Raw genomic sequence first — 22175 nt, 5'->3', positions numbered from 1 at the left:
TTATTTTCAATTTTTTAAGGAATCTTCATATTGCTTTCCATAGGGGCTGCACCAGTGTACATTCCTACCAACAGTGAATGAGTGTTCTTTTCTCCACATCTTCACCAACACTTACTATTTCTTGTCTTTTTGATAATAGCCATTCTGACAGATGTGAGGTGTTAGCTCATTGTAGTTTTGATTTGCATTTCCCTAATGATTTTGAACATCTTTTCATGCGCCTGTGGCTATCTGTATATCTTCTTTGGAAAAATCTCTATTCATGTCCTCTGTCATTTTTAAAATTGTGTTGTTGGTTTCTTTGAAGTGGAATTATATGATTTCTTTTTTATATTTTGAATATAATATATATATATTATCCTTGTATATATCCTTGTTGTGTGTGTGTGTGTTGTATATGTGTGTGTGTGTATACATATATATATATATATATATTCTTGTTGGATATATCATTTGCAAATATCTTCTTGCATTCAGTAAGGTGGCTTTTCATTTTGTTGATAGTTTCCTTTTCTGTGCAAAAGCTTTGTAAGTTGATGTAGTCTCACTTTTTTTTTGCTTTTATTTTCCTTGCCTGAGGAGACATATTCCAAAAAATATTACTAAGACTGATATCAAAGAGCCTACCACTTATGTTTTCTTCTAGATGTTTTATGGTTTCAGGTCTTGTATTTAAGCGTTTAATTCATTTTGAGTTTATTTTTGTATGTGGCATGAGAAAGTAGTCCAGTTTGATTCTTCTGCATGTAACTAGCTGTCCAGTTTTCCCAAACCATTTATTGGAAAGAGGGTCTTCTCTCCATGGTATATTCTTGCCTCCTTTGTCATAGGTTAATTTACTATATAAGCATGGGTTTATTTCTGGATGCTCTATGCTGTTTCATTGATCTATGGGACTGTTTTTGTGCCAGTACCATACTATTTTTATTACTGTAGCTTTGTAGTATAGTTTGAATTCAGGACATGTGATACGTCTACTTCTGTACTTCTTTCTCAAGTTTGTTTTGGCTATTTGGGGTCTTGTTTTTCCATACAAATTTTAGAATTATTTGTTCTACTTTTGTGGAAAATGCCATTTGTATTTTGATAGGGATTTCATTGAATATTATATTACTGTTATTTCTTTCTAGTTTAATTTCATATTGGTGTAAGGTTTTATTCTTTTGAATTTATTAAGGTCTGTTTTATGGCCCAGAATGTGGTCTATCTTAATGAATGTTCTATATGAACTTTAGAAGAATGTGTATTCGCTTTTGTTGGATGAAGTAGTCTATAAATGTCAATTAAATCCAGCTGATTGATGATGCTGTTCAGTTCAATTACTTACTGATTTTTTAACCATTGTATCTGTCAATTACCAATAAAGGGGTGTTGAAAAGCACATGTTTCAGTGCTTTTTTGTTGGATGCATATCTTTTAAGGATAGGTATGTATCCTTGGAGAATTAATCCTTCTATTTAATGGCCCTCTTTATCCCTGATAATTTCCTTGATCTGAAGTCTGCTTTGTTTGAAATGAATAGAGCTACCTCAGCTTTGTTTTTGATTAATGTTAGCGTGGTATATCGTTCTCCGTCCCTTTTTTAATCTATATGTCTCTTTATATTTGAAGTCGGTTTCTTGTAGATAATATATAATTAAGTCTTATTTTATAATACACTCTGACAGTCTGTGTATTTTCATTGGTGTATTTATACCGTTGACATTTAAAGTGATTATTGATATAGTTGGATTAATACCTACCATACTTGCTACATTTTTCTGGTCATGGTCCTTGTTCTTCATTTCTCTTTTCATTTTCCACTCTTTTTCTGCCTTCTCTGGGTTTAACTGAGTATTTTTTATGATTCTATTTTTTCTATTCTGTTAACGTATAAATTATACTTTTTTAAAACTCATTTTTAGTGGTTGCCCTTGCATTTGCAACATACATTTACAATTTATCCAAGTCCTCTTTCAAATAATACCATACCACTACACTGTTAGTGCCAGTACTTTATAACAGAATGTTTCTAATTCCTCTCTTTAATCCCTTATAACATTTTTGTCATTCATTTCACTTTCCATAAGCTATAATCACTGAATACATTGTTGCTATTATTTTAAACTTTTATCTCTTAGACCAGTTAATAATAAGAGTAATAGTGTTTTGTTTACCTTCATTTATTCCTCCTCTAATACTCTTCATTTCTTTATGTAAATATGAATTATTGACCTATAGGTTTCTCTGTGAAGAACTTCTTTTAACATCCCTTGCAAGGGAGATCTACTGGTGACAAATTTTCTCAAATTGTAGATTTGTAGATCAAACAATTGTCCTTGTTTTTATTTCCTCTATTGTCTTTTGTTTATCTGAGAAAGTATTTATTTCTCATTCATCTTTGAAAGGTAATTTCTTTCTTTCAGGCTGGTCTTTTTTTTCCTTTTAACACTTTAAATATTTCATTCCACTCTCTTCTTGTTTACATGGTTTCTTGAGAAAAGTTGGAATAATTCTTATTGTGCTCTTCCTTCAGTAAGGTGTTTTTTTCTTCTGGCTTCTATCAAGATTTTTTCTTTGTCTTTGGTTTTATTCAGTTTGATTGTGGTATACCTAGGTGTAGATTCTTTTGATATGTATCCTGATTGGTGTTTTCCAAGATTCCTGGATTTGTGGTTTTGTGTTTATTATTAGTTTTCAGAAATTCTCAGTCATCATTGCTTAAGATATTTCTGCTGTTCCTTTTTCTCTTTCTTCTCCTTCTAGTATTCCCATTGCATGTATGTTACACCTTTTGTTATTGTCCCACAGTTTTTGGATATTCTCTTCTGTCTTTTTCTTTCTTTCTTTTTTTTCCTCATTGCATTTTATTTTTGGAAGTTTATACTGACATATCTTCAAGTTCACTGATTATTTTCTCACCTGTGTCCATCAAAGGAATTCTTCATTCTGTTATGGTGTTTCTGATTTCTAAAATTTCCTTTTGATTCTTTCTTAAGGCTTCTATCTCTCTGCTTACATTAATCCAACTCCTTTTTTTAATGTTGTCCACTTTACCCATTATGGTCCTTGGTATATTAATCATAGTTGTTTTAAATTCCTAGTTTGATAATTATAAAGTATCTGCCATATCTGAGTCTTATTATGATGCTTTCTGTGTTTCTTGAAACTTTTTTTGTCTTTTAGTGTTTTCTTGTAATTTTTGTTGCAAGCCAGACATTATGGGTAAAAGGAACTGAGGTAAATGGGTCTTTAGCATGAGGTTTTATTTATCTGACTAGAGTTTAGCTTGTGTTTTTTGGTTGCTGTAACTGTAGGTCTCAGGGGCTAAACTTACCTCTGGTGTCCTTGTTTTTATTTCCTCTCTTGTCTTTTGTTTTCCCTAGAGACTTCTTAAATATTGTCTGAGAAGAATAATTCTTTTAGTCATATTCCCTTGTTATTATCCAGGAAGCCTGTTGATATGGTGGTAAGGTGTGAGGGCAGGGGTAGTGTTCTACAATTCTACAGTTATGTGTCAGTATTTTAGTGAACCTGTACTTCTGGCCTGTGACTTTCACAAGCATTTCTCAGTTTTGTTTCAGTTTTCTCCCTTGGAAGAGACAGGAAGGGATTTCATATCTGGAATTGGGAAATTTCCCCCTTCCCAGGTCAGTTAAGCTCTGTTAAAGTAGTTTCTCTTGAGGGTAGGCCTTATTAAGAAGAATGAAATGCTCTGTGCATATTTTTAAATGGCTAATTTTCTTATCCCCTTCTCAGAATTACAGTAACATGAGGGAATTTTTCTCAGATCTTCACTGTGAGAACCTGATAGGGCTCCTGGAGGTAAAACTCACAAAAACTTGGGAGTCCCCTAGGACTGGGCCTGCTTAAAATTTTTAACTCTCAATCTTGTCCACACTGAGCCACTAGCAATTTGCCAATTACAGATTGGGTTTTCCTAGCCCTGTACTGTTTCCCAAGGAGTTTTCTAACCTTGGGCTTCTGCTCTATAAGTTTTGATTTTCTGTATGTGCCTGTCTGTTTATTCAGTTTGCCCTATGACCTCAGTTCTCTGATGGAACTAAGAGGAGTTGACTTTCAGTTTGTTCCATTTTTTTTTCTTATTGTGTGAATGAAAGAGGTGGCTTCCAAGCTCCTTACATCCCTAGCTGGAATATAAGGGAATTTTTGAGACCTCAAAAACATGTTTGTTGTAAAGTTTTCATCTTTTGAAAACTGGTTAGAGTAACCATCTTTTAATTAATGCACTTTAAATGTAAGCTAAAATGTAAGATCTTGTGGAATGTTAACTTATTTCTCATTTTTTTCTTCTCAAATAGATCCTAAATGTCCAGGAGATGTTGATTTTCATAATAGTGACTGGGACATTAAGACAATCACCAGCTCCTTGAAATTCTACCTCAGGTATATCTGATATGATTTGGAACATTCCTTTTCAGAGTTGATGAAATATTTCTGGATGGAGATTGGAGTTAATGTGGTCCCAATTTTGGGAGGTTGGATAGGATTGCTAAAGAAAAAAATAGTGAAAAAAATTTCTGTCAAAGAAGAATGTGCATTAGGAGACTTTTTAAAATTTGGGAATTTAAGCGAGGGAAGCATTAAAATAATAGAATAGTTATTGAAATATGGCTTTTTTGAAGAAAATTGGCTTTAAAAAAGATTATTTAAAAATCACACCCTTAAAATAATTGAAGTTTTGCCATTGTGCACAGATAGGGTGATGTCACAAATGGACTCACTAGTAAAATCAAGAGTTGTGACATTTCAAGGTTGTTAACATGTTTTGGTGGATAATAACCATTTTGAAACATTAAATTGCATTTACACAAACATAATTTGTGTATTTGTATGTCTTTTGTTAAAATGGCAATAAAAACCAAAAAACTACAACCATAAAAATGTTAGAACTGAATGAAGTGATGGCATTCGGGAAAAAAATTAACTTACAAGCAAAATTTGGGGATGCACAATGATGATGAATATATCATTCAGTTTATTGGCATAGATTTATATTACGTAAAAATATTTGTGACATATGCACTTTTTAAAGTCATTCATTTCTTACCATTTTCTATGTCCCATGTATGCACCATACTTTATGTGGTAAAATGTCTTCTTTTCAATTACTGTACTCTTTAGACATTAAGATAGGTACTTTAGCTATGGGAAATGTCATTAATCCAAAATAGATTGGGTCCCAGATATTGCTATTAAATGACCTTCTGCTGTAGCATCATCTTAGAACTTTAAGTAAACATGAATGCTCTTTCCAGGGGTATTTCTCCTGCATATGCCGAAGAAGAAAAGCACTGGTGTTGGAGGGTTTATTCTGTGCTAGGCTGTGTTCTAGTTGCTTACATTGACAATATCATTGTTTTTTTCTCACAATAATCTTATAAGGTAGGTGTTACCATACTCATTTTACAGATGAAGAAATTAAATCATATCCCTCCCCCATTAAGTGATATTCATGATCGTGGCTCATATTATTTGAACCTAAGTATCTCTGACTTATAAGGCCACTGGTATTGGAGCACGTTATTCCCCTATTCCCCACTGCCCAGGGGCTGTGGCCTTCTTGGAGTTGCTTGGGTAATTTAAGAAAGACAGAGCAATCTGCTATGCATACTTTCAGGAGACTCGTGATGATGAGAATAATGCAAGTAAATAACTCTGTGTCTCTAGCCTCCTTAAAAGGAGTTAGTTTTTTCAGAGATTTATATAGAGTAAGTCCCTCCCACATTACGTCTTTCCCAGCTTATCCCATAACAAGCAGTGTAGCTCTTTTGAAAGATGAGAAGATCGAGCCTGAAAGTTTGAGTGGCCTGTACCCCCAATAAGAGATATTTGTTCTTAAGTGTCTTATCCATGAACATTTAATATGTACTAGCCAGTCAACACCCTTTAGATTTCTTAAATGTGTCAGTATTTTCATAGTGGACTTCCTCCATCTGTGTTCTAGGCACCTAACTCACCCCTTGTCTCCAACACTTCTAGAAAATTACTGTAAAAAACATCCCTTCTCTCTTCTGTATCTTTACCCTCTCTCATTCAACAGGCTTTTTCCTCTCAGCATGTAAATATGCTCCAACATTACACATTTCTTTGCATTCATTTATTCTACCGTTCACTAAACCATTCAGTAAACATTTCCTGACCTACTCTATGCCTAGCATGGTGTCTGGCAGTAGCCATACAGTTGTGAGTAGATATGACCTTATAAAGGTTATAGTCCAGTGAAGTGGACAAAAGACAAATAATTATACAAATATAATGTGCTATGATAAGTTCTCTGAAGGAAAAGTGCAAGGTGCTATGCAGTCATATAATAGGAAGGCCTAACTTATTCTGGTTTTTAGTTTGGAATGATGTTTGAATTATAACTTGGAGTCAACTGGGGATGGAGGGAGGCATTTCCAGACAGCAATAACTTCATATGCAAAGACTTTGAAGCAAGAGGAAGACCCTTTTAAGAAACTACATGTACCAGTTTACGTGGAGTATTGAGTGTAGACAGGGAGGGAGAGATATGTAGGGGCCAGATCATACAAGGGCTTTTAGGACATTTTAAGAATTGGGGTATGAATTTGTATTAAAAGGAATGAGAATATATTGAAAGATTTTTAAGCAGGAGGTTATATGATGAGATTTGCATTTTGAGAAAAACATAGAGAGATGAGATTAGAGAGAGGCAAAATAAGTAGAGGTGGAAACCAATTAGCAAGCTATTGCTGTGGTCCCGGAAAGAGATGATGCTTCTGTGTGGACTAGGGAGTAGCGGTGGGGATAGATAGAAATAAGCATATTCAAGAGATTTAGGGAGTAAACTTGGATATGAAGATGGAGGAGAGGGAGATAAAAGAATGGCTTCCACATTTCCCACCCATACAACCAAATGATGGTCATACATTTACTGATTTGGGAAACATAAGAAAATGACTAAATTTGAGGGATATGACAAGTTAGGTTTTGGATATGTCAAATTTGGGTGTCTTTGAAGAAATCAGGAGAATTTTAAGTAGGCAATTTGATATATAGGAAATATATAGGAATGAAACTCAAGAATTCTGGGCTCGAGCTAAAAAATTGAGAATCATCAACAGTGTAGATGATAATTGGAGTCAGGAGCTTAGATGAGATTGCCTAGTGAGATATTTCACCCCTTCCCAATCTAGCTTCAGTGTATGAAGTAATATACACTCCCTGTCTCTGCTTCTTAATGTCCCAGTTTACTCCTTAACCCACTGCAGTCTGACTCCCGCCCCCTCTGCTCTACTGAAGCTGCTCTTGCCAAGGTCACCAGTGATTCCCTCAATTCTAAACACAATGGACAATTGTCAGCCTTTACCTTATTTGACCTCTTTGTAGCATTTGAAGCTGTTAACAAGCCCTCCTTGAAACTTTCTTCTTTTCGATTCTGCTAATCCATTGCTTTTGGATTTTCTCTCACCTCTGACAATTTTTAGAAGTCCCTTTTATGGACTTTCTACCTGGTATTTCCTAGGGCTTTCCTCTCTTTTTACTACACTGAGGGGATGGAAAATTCAAATATCCACAAGAGCCAGGACATGAAAATGACTGAAGTAGACTGCTTTTATGTTAAACATGTTGCATATAAAACCTTTACTTGCATAGCAATCCCTTTGTTTATATATAAACAGCAATATTCTTTACTTCCACAAATAACCATATGGACCCAATATAGACAGATCTTTCAGTTTTTCAATAGAGGCAGACAATATTGACTTTTATGTGTAATATACAATTTTTTCGTATTCTGATGACTCATTCAATTCCATTTCTTTTTTACACACTACTCTGGACAGGGAAGAATTGTTGAAAGGTCTCATGTAGCTGTTGGCTGCCAGTTTGTCATCTTTCCTTGAGCAGTGGTATCTGTTCTCATGGTTCTAATCACCCTCCTAGGCTCATGATTTCCACATCTACTTCTCAGATCTAGAAAGGCACTCCATCCATCTTCCTAATAAACATCTGCCTTTGGCTATCCCAGAAACCCTTCTGACATAGCATCTCCACTTCCCTCTCAATCAATTTCTAATCTATTCAGTCACCCAAACCAGATTACTCTCTCCGTCACCAGCATATGCAATTATTGAAGCTCTGTCTTTAATGTCTTTCAAATGACTCTTCTCACATTTTCTTTCTATCCCTAATGGCACTATTTTCGTTTAGGCCTTTATTATTTCTCACCTAGATTACTACAATAATAGCAGTGGCAAGCAGTATAAAGTAGTGATTAAGAACATGGACTTGAGACAGACTGCTAAATTCTGCCACTTACTAATTGTGTGGTCTAGGATGAACTATTTAACTTTTCTGAAGCTCAGTTTCCTTATCTATAAAGTGGAGATAATAACAATATCTACCTTACAGGGTTGTCATGAGAATTAAGTGAGTAAATATATATAAACCACTTAGAACAGTGGATAGTTTGTTATTATTATTATTAGTGTATTACTTCCTTCCTCTGAGCCATGCATCACCTACATTTTGTATATGGAACTCTCCTCAACTAGACTATTAGCTCCTTGGAGGTTTAGACTATGTCTAATTCATCTGGATCCCCAATACCTGGCACAATGCCAGTCACGAGTAGGTGCTCAGCCAACATTTTTTTTTTTTTTGGCTGCACCACACAGCAAGCGGGATCTTAGTTCCCCAACCAGGGGTTGAACCCATTCCCCCTGCAGTGGAAGTATGGAGTGTTAACCACTGGACCGCCAGGGAAGTCCCTCAGCCAATATTTTTTGACTAAATAAAGAAACCTATTTGAGGCTCAATTTCCTTCTGCATTAAATGGGTATTTGAATTACTGCTTCACCTCACAGGATCTTTGGAAGGATCAAATGGGAGGACAGATATAAAAGCACTTTGGGGGCTTCCCTGGTGGCGCAGTGGTTGAGAGTCCGCCTGCCGATGCAGGGGACGCGGGTTCGTGCCCAGGTCTGGGAAGATCCCACATGCCGCGGAGCGGCTAGTCCCGCGAGCCATGGCCGCTGAGCCTGCGCATCTGGAGCCTGTGCTCCGCAACGGGAGAAGCCACAACAGTGAGAGGCCCGTGTACTGCAAAAAAAAAAAAAAAAAAGCACTTTGGAAACTGAGGAACTATCCAACTGTAAGGACTTCATAGTAGCATTCATAGTGGGTCCACTTTGGAATTTTGCAGGACTGATTTGTGTCTCTTTTCACTTTGGGGAACTAATTGGAGACCCTGCACAAGGTCTCAGCTCATACTTTTATAGGTCTTCTGTCAAATTACTAGCAACTAGGATTCCTCTGACAAAGTTTCAGATGAAGAGAGAAATGTATGTAGTCATTAATCTGTGGAGCTCAGAAACTTCAGCCTTGCTGCTCACAGAACTGCGCATCTAAGGCCTTGCTACTCCCTCCCCAAAGGAACTTACAGTCTTCATTAATTTCAGGAATCTTTCTGAACCTGTCATGACCTATAGACTTCACAAAGAGCTGGTCTCTGCTGCCAGTAAGTATTTATGTTACTTAGTTAATTGTGTTGTCCTCGCTTCTAAGTAATATTTACAGCAACAAGCCTAGAAGACTGCTTGAGGGAAAGTGAGGGAAAAAACAAACATATACACAGATTTTGTCCACTGTCAAATGAGAGTATTCTTACTTGCTAACTCAAGTGTTGTATTATTTTTCATAAATCAATGTTAGTTGAGTGAATTGGAGAAAACTGGCTAACGAGGGATATGACAGGTCTGAGGATTTTATTGATCGATTTTGCCTCTTACATCAGAACAAGATGGCTCACATTGCCAGGGGACAGCAAAATGTTTCCATTACAGTTACTATTTCAGCATGTTTTCAGCACTTTGCCTTTTCAAATGCTTTTCAATTGTGTTGTGAATTATTATTCCTAATCTTTTAGTGCTAGCATCACATTTTTTTAGATGATAAGACCAATGGTGAGGGTGGAAGGGTACACAGGAAATAAGGCATATGGAATCACTTAAAAAGTTGGCAGCTGAAGAAGCATTAAAAGTTTTGACTGAGGCCACTGTATGAGTATCCCTCCCTACCTTGATGTGACTCTTCTGCATTATGCCTTGTATGGTATTCAGGAAAATGATTCAGGGGATTTGTCTTCATAATGAATATTTGTTGAGGCAAGAGAGCTTTGATCTTTACTCTGAGGTCTCTCAGTGATTTTCATAGGAACCCAGAGGCAGAAGCATACCTCCTAGTTCCACAAGGAAAGTGGGTGGGCAAGGGATTCCAGCTGGAAGTTTACATGTGGAACTTTAGGAGCAACCTGCTGTATCCAGAATTCTGACTTGCTCTGAGACAGTCTTGTCTTCTCTACTCATATTTCTTTTCTCTTCTATCTTCTAATTCTTCATCTTTCTAGGCCTATTTCTTTGTTTTCAATCTATGTTTTTATCTTTTAGTCAGTCTCTCTCCCTCCCTCTCTTTCTTTCAGTGTCTGTTTCTTGGTCTCTCTTTGTCATTGTGTCCCTGTGTCTATATATCTCTCTCTTTCCATCTATTTGACTCTATGTGTCTCTGATTGTGTCTGTGTGCACATGTGCACATGTGTGTGTGTGCCTGTGTGTATATGTATGAGAGTTTGCTTGATCCAGTTGCCCAGAAGGCAAAACTATCTCTCTGTTCTCTCTCAGAGTCTGACAACCTGGATTATCGGCTGGGAGCTATTCATTCCTTGGTATATAAGCTACCGGAAAAGAACAGAGAGATGCTGGAACTTCTTATAAGACACTTGGTCAAGTAAGTAACTTCTAGGTTTTCAGGAAGAGTTCCTATTAGAGGGCTGGCCCACATGGTAGCACTGCAGATTAACTGTCTGTCAGCTCATTAAGTCTCAGCCCCCAACTGCTTCATCCTGGGCAGTCTGAGTGCTCTGTGAGAAAGTCAGTTTTCCCTTTACCCTTATATATATCCTCTCAGGGTCATCATGCATCTTAGTTGAGGGGTTGTCTCAGTTGAATGGTAACACCAGGTAGAATGGTGGCTGAGCACAGGCTTTGCTGTCAGATAAACATGGGTTCAAATCCCAGCTGTGTAATCTTAGGAAAACCTCTCTTAACCTGTTTGATCATCTATAAAATGAGAGTAGTATTCCCTACCACATAAGACTGTTGTGTGGATTTGAATGAACACAGGTGAAGTACGTGGCACATAGGAAGTTCTCAAGACATGGGAGTTATGATTATGGTCACCTTCTTTGCTTGGGTGTGGCATGTAGGAACAGATAGCAGCATTCCAGAGAGTAGGTCTGGTGATAGGCTCTAAGATGGGTGGGTGTAAGGGCATGTGTGCCCCACTGTGGTGCTTCCTGGCATGAAGGTTCAATGTTGTGAATAAAGATGAATTTACTTGACTCATAAAAGGCTAGCTGCTCTAAGGAAACAGTATGGTGCAGCAGAAAATACTCTGTCCAGGAGTCAGCAAACCTGGGTTCTAGTGTCAGTTCTGCTACTAGCTTTCTTGATGACCACGGGCAGGTCTCTCTTAAGACCACTCCTGGTGTATTAAAAAGTAAATAAGTGAGACAACAAGCTTAGAAAAATTGTGATGCCTTTTAAGTGTTTGTGTTTAACAAAATAAAGCTATCAGCACACTCATAAATGCATTGATGAGATATTTTAACCTCATTTGGAGAATATCTCAAAACACCTAAAATTGAGGCCCTTAGTGAAGGTTAAATGGCCCTCTTTGCCTCCTGCTGTAATAAATCCTGATCACTCTGTACCTCTGGACCTCAGGTTCCCCTGTGATATGATAATATCTCTCCAAGATCTGACCAACTCTGACATTCTAAGTTTTTGTTTTGGAGTTTTTTTTTAATACGTCTATAGCCAATATTGCAGACAAATAGGCAGAATTAACAAGACAATAGCTTTTATATTTATTGCCAATGTTTGTAATTTGGGCTAATAGCAAACATTAAAAAGCATTTTCTTTCCAAAAAATTGTTTATGATAATCTCCGTAAAGTACAAAAATCAGCACATGTTGTTAATTTGAAGTTGCCCGGGGAAAAGGGACTTTGGGTTCAAATTTCAGCTTTATTGCTAATTTGCTATGAACCTAAAGAAAGTCCATCCTACTCTCTGGGCCTCAGTTTGGTCATCTATAATATGAGGGGACTGGAATAGCTAATCTCAAAGTGTTCTTCCAGCTCTTACTTTCTAAGAGTCTTAATATGTGACATGAGCCAAGGATTCAATTGAAGATTCTCCTACTAGCAGTTAGTGAGAGACACCTACCTCCCTCCACCAAAAGGCTGGCCATCTACCTTACTTGAAGAATCTTGCTCCTCAAAATCCTTAGAACAAAAGGAACAATAGACACAGACACACAAAACACAGAACTAGAATGACAAATAACCTTAAATATGTGAAAAACTGTGCAAGTTAACTTGTAATAAGAAAAATGCAAATTAAACCTACATTGAGATACCATTTATTGGCAAACCCTAAAGCTTGACCACATTCTGTTTATGAGACTTTGGGGCACAGGGAGTCCAACACATTGCTGGTGTTAATGCAATACAAACACAGACGTACAGGACGGGAATTTGGCAATATCTAACAAATCTGCATTTTCAATTATCCTTTAACCCAGCAACTCCACTTTTAGGCATCTACTCTGAAGATATACCTCCACAAATACAAAACAACATATGCACAAGTTTGTGTCAGTGCAGTGTAATTTTTAGTAACAAAATATTGGAAGCAACATAAATATTCAACAATAAGTGACTAGTTTTGTAAATCATGGTATATTCAAGCAATGTGGTATTATATAGTCATTAAAAAGAATGAGGAAAATATGAATTTTGTTTTTGAAGTGATTTCCAGATGCATTACAAATTTCTGTACAAAAACTTGTACACAAATATTCATAGCAGCATTATCCATAGTTGTCCAAAGGTGGAAACAGCCCATATGACCATCAAATGCTGAATGGAAAAAATAAAATATGGTATAAACATACAATGGAAAATTATTCAGCCATAAAAGGAATCAAGTATATGGATGAACCTTGAAAATATTATGCTAAGTGAAAGAAGCCAGACACAAAAGGCTACATATTACATTACTCCATTTTTATGAAATGACCAGAAAAGACAAATCTATAGAGGCAGAATGTAGGTTAATAGTTGCCTAGGACTGAGACATGGGAAGTAACAGCTAATGGTTACAGGGTTTCTTTTTGGAGTGGTGAAAGTGTTCTGGAATTAGATAGTGATGATTGTTGGACAACTCTATGAATATATTAAAAACCACTGAATTGTACCTTTTACAAGGGTAAATTTTATGGTACATGAAATATATCTCAATAAAGCTGTTATAAAAACAAACTAATGAAAATGGTTACTATGGAGGTGTTGACCTGAAATAGACTACCAGATATTTCTTCAGCAAAGGTGGGTTTATTTGGGATGAGCAGAGATTTGTAATTTGGAATCTGCAACCATGCCAAACAATGGGCAAGTCCTCACCTGACAAGGGAAGGACAACGCTTTTATAGAGGGGAAAAGGAAGTTGGGAGGGCTATAGTAAACAAAGAGTCCATAGCTTTTCATTGGCTTGGGTCCTTGGCAGGAAAGAAAAATCTGTTTTCTTCCTGTTGGGCTCTGCTATCATGGCAGGGTATAAGAGCTCCCCCTTCTGGTCTCCTGACTATATTTAATTGAGGCTTCTCTTTTTTTTTTCTTTTCTACAGGGGATAGGTGGTGACTAGGGTGGAAGGGACAAGGATGAGAGCTAGATTCCTCTGAGTCCTCCTTCTATGGTTTTGACTTTTGAGCCATATTAATATTTTAGGTATCCAAAAAGTAAAATTAAATGAAAAGGAAAACATTACAAACCCTAAAATGGAATGCAAAAAATCAAATGAATCTAAATGTTTATCAAATTCATAGCATAGTCATACAGAGAAAACAGTTATTTCATCTAACTTGTCAACACAGCCTCTGATTCATGCTAATGAAATATATTCTAAAAACAGGAAAAACTGCAAAAAAAGTTGTAAGCATCAGCCAGTAGGTTTATTAGTACTAGTAATATTATAATTATAACTTGAAATTATTTTATGTATATGTATCTCATAAGGATAAAATAAAAAATAGTAAATATATTAATATTATCAGAAGCCAAGGTTTATGGTGTAAGAAAAAGAGATGTGGATACAAAATTCAAGATGTAAAGAAAAAAAAATTCTCTAATGGTAAAGTTGAATTGAGAATGCCAATATGAACTCATGATTTAAAAACAAAACAACAAAATCTTCTATTCACTTAACGAGTCTTGAGATGATTCTACCCAAGAAAGCAATAAACACATGTAGTGCCCAGATCTTTTGTCTCTAAATAACATTCCCTTCTCAAAAGTGCCAAGTCTTCTTAGAGAACTGGCTGATTCCAGGTCTGGGGCAAGGAAAATACAAGGTGAGTCTTGGATCAAGTATACCTTTGTAAGCAAAGAAGAGCTCATGCACTAATAGGGTCATGTCACAAAGATTCAGGAATCTGCTTGAAAAGGCTGACACTGATTACATCTGGAGCAACCGAAACATCAAAAACAATGAGTGCTGTATTTGATAATAACATTTTGAATAAATAAAAATCCATGGGAGGTAGTTAGAGTAAGGAAAGCCCTTTATTACTGAAGAATACCAGCTAATAAGTGTGGGAGGAATGATAGAATTAGAAAAACTAGTTTTCAAAAAGCTACAGTAATCAAAACAGTGTGTTCTTGGCACAAAAATAGACACATGGATCAATGGAACAGAATAGACAGCCCAGAAATAAACCCACACACCTATGGTCAGTTAATCTATGACAAAGGAGGCAAGAATATACAATGGAGAAAAGACAGTCTCTTCAATAAATGGTGCTGGGAAAACTGGACAGCAACATGTAAGAGAATGAAATTAGGACATTCTCTAACACCATACACAAAAATAAACTCAAAATGGATCAAAGACCTAAATGTAAGAGCAGATACTGTAAAATTCTTAGAGTGAAACATAGGCAAGACACTCTTTGACATAAATTGTAGCAATGGTTTTTTTGTTCTGTTTCCTAGGGCAAAGTAAACAAAAGCAAAAAAAAAAAAAGAACAACAAAAAAAATGGGACCTGATTAAACATATAACCTTTCACACAGCGAAGGAAACCATTGACAAAATAAAAAGACATTCTACCAAATTGGAGAAAATATTTGTAAAAGATATGACCAATGAGGGGTTAATATCTAAAATATATGATCAGCTCATGTAACTCAATATTGAAAAAACAACTCGATTAAAAAATGGGAAGACGTGAATAGATATTTTTCCAACAAAGGCATACAGATCACCAGACACATGAGAAGATGCTCAACATTGCTAATAATCAGAGAAAGCAAACAAAACCACATTGAGATATTACCTCACACCTGTCATGGAGGTGGTGGGATGAATTGGGAGATTGGGACTGACATATATACACTACTATGTATAAAGTAGATAACTAATGAGAACCTACTATATAGCACAGGGAACTCCACTCACTGCTCTGTGGTGACCAAATGGGAAGGAAATCCAAAAAAGAGGGGATCTATGCATACGTATAGCTGATTCAGTTTGATGCACAGCAGAAACTAACACAACACTGTAAAGCAACTATACTACAATTAAAATTATTAAAAAAACATGGACAGCACCAGATGATTTTGATGTTGTAAATGGTAAGGACAAAGTGTCATGCAGCGTTGATTAAGTGAAAGGTACTCATTGCAAAAGCAAGGGTGTAAGGATGAGTAAGAGGAAAATAATTTTTAATTGATAGCTCAGAAAAGTATTAATTTTATAATCTCATGTTTTGAATCAATCAAATGTGACACATTATAACCTGCTACCACTTTTCATCAGAGAAGGTAGCATTTGGCAGAGTTTAAAAATCAGAATTCAGCTTTTATAGAAAAATAAATAAGGCTTTGGATATGAGTATAAGCTTGACATAACTAAATATTTTTGAGAAAAATTAATAAAAAGGAATTTTAAATGGATGCTCCAGTTCCTACTTAATTTGTAACTTTTTCCCCTAAGTTCAACAGTATATCATAAGAATAAGTGGAAACATTCTGGAGCTAATTTTGGAGCTAAGGGATAATTTTGACCATGCTCTGCAAGTAAACACTACTGATCTGCTACCAAATGAGGCCAACTCCAAGGAAACCTTTGCATTCAAACCAGGAAATATCTCAGAAGAAAATGAAACCCACATATTCATTGCCATTCAAAATGTGGATTAAAGCAATTTGACATCAAAAGTATCCAACTTTACACAAGTAGCTTTGTTCATTTCTCAAGCAGATCACCAGTCGTGGTGAAAGTCATCCAAATCCCAGAGTTAACATTTCTACCTTGGTATTGTCAGTGGTTGGATCTGTTGCAATTGTTAGTGTTATTTTAAGTGCCACTATTTATATTTTAAAGAAGGAAAGAAATGCAATTAGATCGAGGACTGGATTTTAATAAAATAAACAAAATTGAAGGATACTGTGAATTTTTAAATTCTGTGTGGATCATTAGCTCATGAAAATAATTTTAAGAAGTCTGAATGGATACGTAGATTAAATATAAACACCCAGAGATATTTGAAATACTGTAAATCAATATTAAAAGTATAATTTTATTTACTCATTGTTTCATTTATCATCCATAGTGATAAATAAAACTCTTTTCTTCTTGCTAAACAAACAAACAAACAAAAAGAATGACTGTCATCAAAAAGGAATCCTAGTATGCTGCTGGTGAGAATGTAAATTGGTGCAGCCACTATGGAAAGTATTTGGAGGTTCCTCAAAAAACAAAAACTAGAATTACCATATAATCCACTCCTGGGTATATATACAAAGAAAACAAAACACTAATTCAAAAATATACATGCACCCCAGTGTTCATAGCAGCATTATTTACAAAAGCCAAGATGTGGAAGCCTAAGTGTCCATCAACAGATGAATTGATAAAGCAGCTGGTATATATACATACAATGGAATATTACTCAGCCATAAAAGGAATGAAATTTTGCCATTTGCAACAACATGCATAGACTTGGAGGGTATTATGCTAAGGAAATAAGTCAGGCAGAGAAAGACAAGTACTGTATGTTGTCACTTATATGTGGAATCTAAAAAATAAAACAAACGAATGTACATAATAAAACAGAAACAGGCTCACAGGTGTAGAGAACAAACTAGTGGTTACCAGTGGGGAGAGGGAAGTGGAGAGGGGTAAGATAGTGGTAGAGGACTAAGGTACAAAGTACTATTTATAAAATGAATAAGCTACAAGAATATATTGTACAGCACAGGGAATATAGCCAATATTTTATAACTTTGGATGGAGTATAATCTATAAAGATATTGAATCACTATGTTGTACACCTAAAACTAATATTGTAAATCAACTACACTTAAGAAAGAAAGCAAAAAGAAAAACTTCGAGTTTGCAACCTCAGCACCCTGTTTCAGGCATGGATCAAAACCACTGAGTAAAAGAATTTTCAGGAACAAGATATTCATATAGTTTCAAAGTATTACCCACAGATTACTTACTAATTACAAATGGAAACTATATCTTTACAATGAAGTTATCTGGCAAATACCACCTTAATTAATTGATCAAATTTAGCATCACTAATAATGATACAAACTGACCTTATCTACCTTCTGATGGGATACAGTAAGAAGTATACAACATAAACAAATATTTTTGCCAAGAATGTTTAACCCCAATCAAATTTAGCCTTTTAAGTTTACAGGAAATACAGGGTATAGAAAAATGCAGAATTTTGACATTCTTTTAGACAACTGGCTTGGAATTTTTATAAAAGTCAATGCCCTGGGGAAAAAAGGTAGTGGTACTGTTTTGTATTAAGAGGCTAAAGAAACAGAAACAAATGCAGTGTATGAACTTTGGATCTAGATTTGAAACACCCACCTATAAAATAATTTTTTCATGATATTTGAGAAAATTTGAATATGGACCGGATATCAGGTGATATGGAATTATTATAAATTTTCCTCGGTATAAAAATGTTATTGTGGTTTTGTAGGACAGCATGCTTATTATTTGGAGATGAATACTACAATATTTAGGGTTGAAACAATTTACTTCTAAAGGGCTCAGAAAAAAAATATACAGAGAGAACAAGCAAATGTAGGAAAATGTTAATTCCTGAATTTAGGTATAGACAGTATTATTTTTCATAGTACCATTCTTTCAACTTTTTTGTATCTTTATAACCAAGAGTTATAGGGAAAATGCAAATAAAATAGGCTTAGTTCCAACAGGGAAATTTACACAGGAGAAGAAAATCTATGTGCTTTCAAAATTCACATAATTTTTCTGCCTGCCAACCACTGCTTTCATAAGCTATATGATAATCATAACTTATGCCTTCTTAGTGTGTTCCCACTGCTGGCCCATTTTCTAGGCTAATTACTGGCAAACACAAATTGACATCAGCCAATTTGAGATTCCCAATTATTCCATTCTTTTTGCTTTTTACCTATTGCTTCCATTAATCTGAAGTAGGAGAACGGTACAGGTTACCTCCCCCACAATCTCATGACCAGTGGCATATACAATGCAAGCAAGCCTCAGGCCTAATTCTGCCACTCACGCAGGTATTTATCTCGAAGCAGATTCAAAACAGTTGTACAACCTGTTCTGTAAACTCAGTGAAGTCTCAGCTCTCTTTCCTTTCAGTTGCTCTGACTGTATCATGCATTAAAGTTTAAATTGAAACAGATGAGATAATAATACAGCAACGCAATTGTAGTTCAGGCAATAAAATCCCATGATCTAATGCCCAAATGCAAGACCAAGACCCCTTTGCAATCCTAGGCTTCGGCTACCATTCTATAGGGTGTGAGCTCTTAGGCTTATTAGAATCTTCTTACTTTTGTAATAATAGCACTTGTTATTTCTGAAGCAATACCATTGCATTGTAGAGATTGGAAAATATAGAAGAACAAAACAAGTCAATAAACAAAAATAAAAGCTTTCTATTTTCAGCATCCAAAAGTCACTACTATTAATATATTCGTGCTTTTTCTTCTGGATCTTTCTGTGGGTGTGGGTGTGTGTTTATGTATACACACACACCCCACACAAACACATTTACATTTTTTACCAAATTGAGGTTATGCTGTTCAGTAACACCAAACTTTTTTCAGTTCAACAATTTCCACCTTTTTTCAGTTCAACAAGTTCTACCTCTCCAGAGCATATTAACATTTCCTTAGTTGACCCAAAAATTTGTTTTTCTGTAGAGTCTTTTTTGTTTTTTTTTTAACATCTTTATTGGAGTATAATTGCTTTACAATGGTGTGTTAGTTTCTGCTTTATAACAAAGTGAATCAGTTATACATATACATATGTTCCCATATCTCTTCCCTCTTGCATCTCCCTCCCTCCCATCCTCCCTATCCCACCCCTGTAGGTGGTCACAAACCACCGAGCTGATCTCCCTGTGCTATGCGGCTGCTTCCCACTAGCTATCTATTTTACGTTTGGTAGTGTATATAGGTCCACACCACTCTCTCACTAGTTTTGTCTACTTTCGTCATTGTATTTTTCAGCTTGTTCCCCTATTTTCTTTATTTCTTATAAAGTAGAGGTTGTATTTTAAGGCTAGATGGATTCAAGTTAACTATTTTGGGGATAGAACACATCATAGGTGATTTTGTGTACCTTATGCTGCATCACATCTGAAGATTCATAATATTAGTTGACCCACCTTACTGATGTTAAGATTGATCATTGCTCTATTCTAACCTGTCAATGAAAGCTTGAGAATGTCTATACAATATTTCTAGCCAATCCACAATCCATTTATCTTGACACATCTAAGCAATGAGAAGTCAGTTTGCCACCAACCATGCTAATTAACAGAGCCATTGGTGTTGATTGGAGATGAGGTTAGCTGAAGCTTATAGTAGCCCCTCTGGCTTCTGATTAGAGTCTTTTAAATACTAATTAATCAGCCCTAGAGTATGTAAATATGCATTTAAAATTAGAATACTACAACCATAACTGACCTGTCCTAGGGTGTGCATGAAAACTAACAAACACATGTATCAAATTTCATCCATTCTAAAGGGCACTTTTCTTTTTCAAATTGTAACCTGAATTCTGGATGCATCTTAGAATCAATTGTTTCTTAAAATCACTGTTGTCAGATAGCAGTTTTTATCTAATTATCATAACGTCTACATGCATGAACATGATCATAGCTGCTCATGTTGTAGTCATTTTAGTTAAATTATGTTCATTGTTGAGTTTATTTTCTATTTAAAATGTCTTCAAAAATATTACATAATGATTTGACAGTGAAAGTTTCTTCTTTCTCAGTGGTACATACTAAAATAATGGTGTGATTGCAATTGATGACATTGATGAAATTTAGGACATTGTACTGGCTATGTTGCAGTATTTAAAGTAAATTATGAATAATATAACACCAATGGTTGAAACCAAAGCTGTCTGCCCTTAAGGGCATCATCTTCAGGAATTGGGATGTTACCAAAAGCTCAGCTTCTCTGTATACCAGTGCCGAATCAAACCTTGGAGACCGAGTTTTGGGTGAATAGAAAAGGATAGCTTTATTATTTTGCTAGGCAAAGGGGGACACAGCTGGTGCGTGCCTGAAAAACTATGTGTCACAACCCCAGAGGATTTGATGAAGGGTTTTATAACAGTGGTTCAAGGGTGGGGTCTCTGACAAGATTAGGTTATGTGTAGGGCCTGCACTCCTCTAATCTGGTCTCAGGTAATCATCTTGATGAGCTTCTCTGGTTCCTTTAGTCTTTCCTCAGGTGGTTTTCTGGCTGCTTCTCCCTTGATTAGCAGCTGTTCAAACCCTCCCTTTGGAACACAGGGAAAGTCATGCAGGCTGGAGTCTTGCCTACAAGAAACGGGGAGGCCTGGGAGCCCCACAGGGCCCTGCTTGGTCTCACTCCCCGCTTTTTACTTGATCCTCCTCAATCTTGAGGAGAACAGATATTAGATTAGAAAGGGAACAATCATTTTGGATAGAGATGTTAATCATAAACTCAGCAGAGGAACTTGGTTTTAGGGGAACTCGGTTTTAATCCCCACTTTGGTTTTATCTTTCCCCAAATCTTTCAGGGAACTGGGTGACGACCATTCTACTTCCTGCTGAGATGGGGTGTCTAAATTTTGGGGAGTAGATACCAAATTTACAATATTTGAGCTCCAAGTCCTGGATCCGAGTCTTATGTGATTAAGATCTCAATCCCTTGGTCTGCCATTTTGGTGCAACAGGCCCAGTTAGAGGTAAGAGGAATGACAACTGGAACTTTAGTAGACAGAAAAGATCTCATTTCCTTAGGAATTCAAGGGAATAAGTCTGAAGCCTAGTGTGGAACTGGTACTTCAGAGAGACTTGTTGTAGCCAGTTGTTTCCAAACCATTTCCTGTATGGGGAAAACCCATTAAGGCAATCCTGAAGACCCAGAAATAGGAAGCTGACCACATATCTGGCAGTTAGAATTATCAAAAGGATCAGCATATGGATGTATAACTTTGTACATAAAAGGTATGAGAAAGAATAAGAAAACAGAACTTTCATTCTGCTTGTCAGAACAAATACTTAAAGTTTCTGAGTAGTAAGAAGAATGTCATAGGATCCCTTCCATTTTTCTTCAAGCTGCTGCTCAGATCCTTGCTCTTTTTTTAAAATTTATTTATTATTTTTGGCTGCGTTGGGTCTTTGTTGCTGCATGCAGGCTTTCTCTAGTTGCGGTGAGCAGGGACTACTCTTTGTTGTGGTGCGCAGGCTTCTCTTATTGTGGAGCACAGGCTCTAGAGCACGTGGGCTTCCGTACATGCAGCACGTGGCGTCAATTGTTGTGGCTCTTGGGCTTTAGAGTGCAGGCTCGGTAGTTGTGGTGCACAGGCTTAGTTGCTCCGCGGTATATGGGATTTTCCTGGAGAAGGGCTCAAACCCATGTCCCCTGCATTGGCAGGCAGATTCTTAACCACTGTGCCACCAGGGAAGCACCCTTGCTCTTTTGCACACTTTCAGCAGCACTGGCTCTCCTGCTTTAAAGGGATGCAAGGGAGCTTCCAGGTGAGGGGGAGACCTGTGGAATACAAACTCATGCAGTGG

General features: G+C 36.3%; 1 protein-coding gene across 7 annotated transcripts in view; it reads left to right on the top strand.

The window, feature by feature from the left end:
• The window catches only part of OPHN1 (oligophrenin 1), a 615628-nt gene that overhangs the window by 458842 nt on the left and 134611 nt on the right, over nt 1-22175 (top strand). For all 7 annotated transcript variants that reach the window (XM_073799243.1, XM_073799242.1, XM_073799241.1 and 4 more), the window contains 3 exons: nt 4302-4386; nt 9429-9487; nt 10647-10752. In XM_073799243.1, the coding sequence (XP_073655344.1) occupies nt 4302-4386; nt 9429-9487; nt 10647-10752 (250 nt within the window). The remainder of the gene's footprint in view (nt 1-4301; nt 4387-9428; nt 9488-10646; nt 10753-22175) is intronic.

The sequence above is a fragment of the Tursiops truncatus genome, chromosome X (assembly GCF_011762595.2).
Source record: "Tursiops truncatus isolate mTurTru1 chromosome X, mTurTru1.mat.Y, whole genome shotgun sequence".
In the NCBI taxonomy this organism is placed as follows: Eukaryota; Metazoa; Chordata; class Mammalia; order Artiodactyla; family Delphinidae; genus Tursiops; species Tursiops truncatus.
This window is presented reverse-complemented; position numbering and strand designations above follow the sequence as displayed.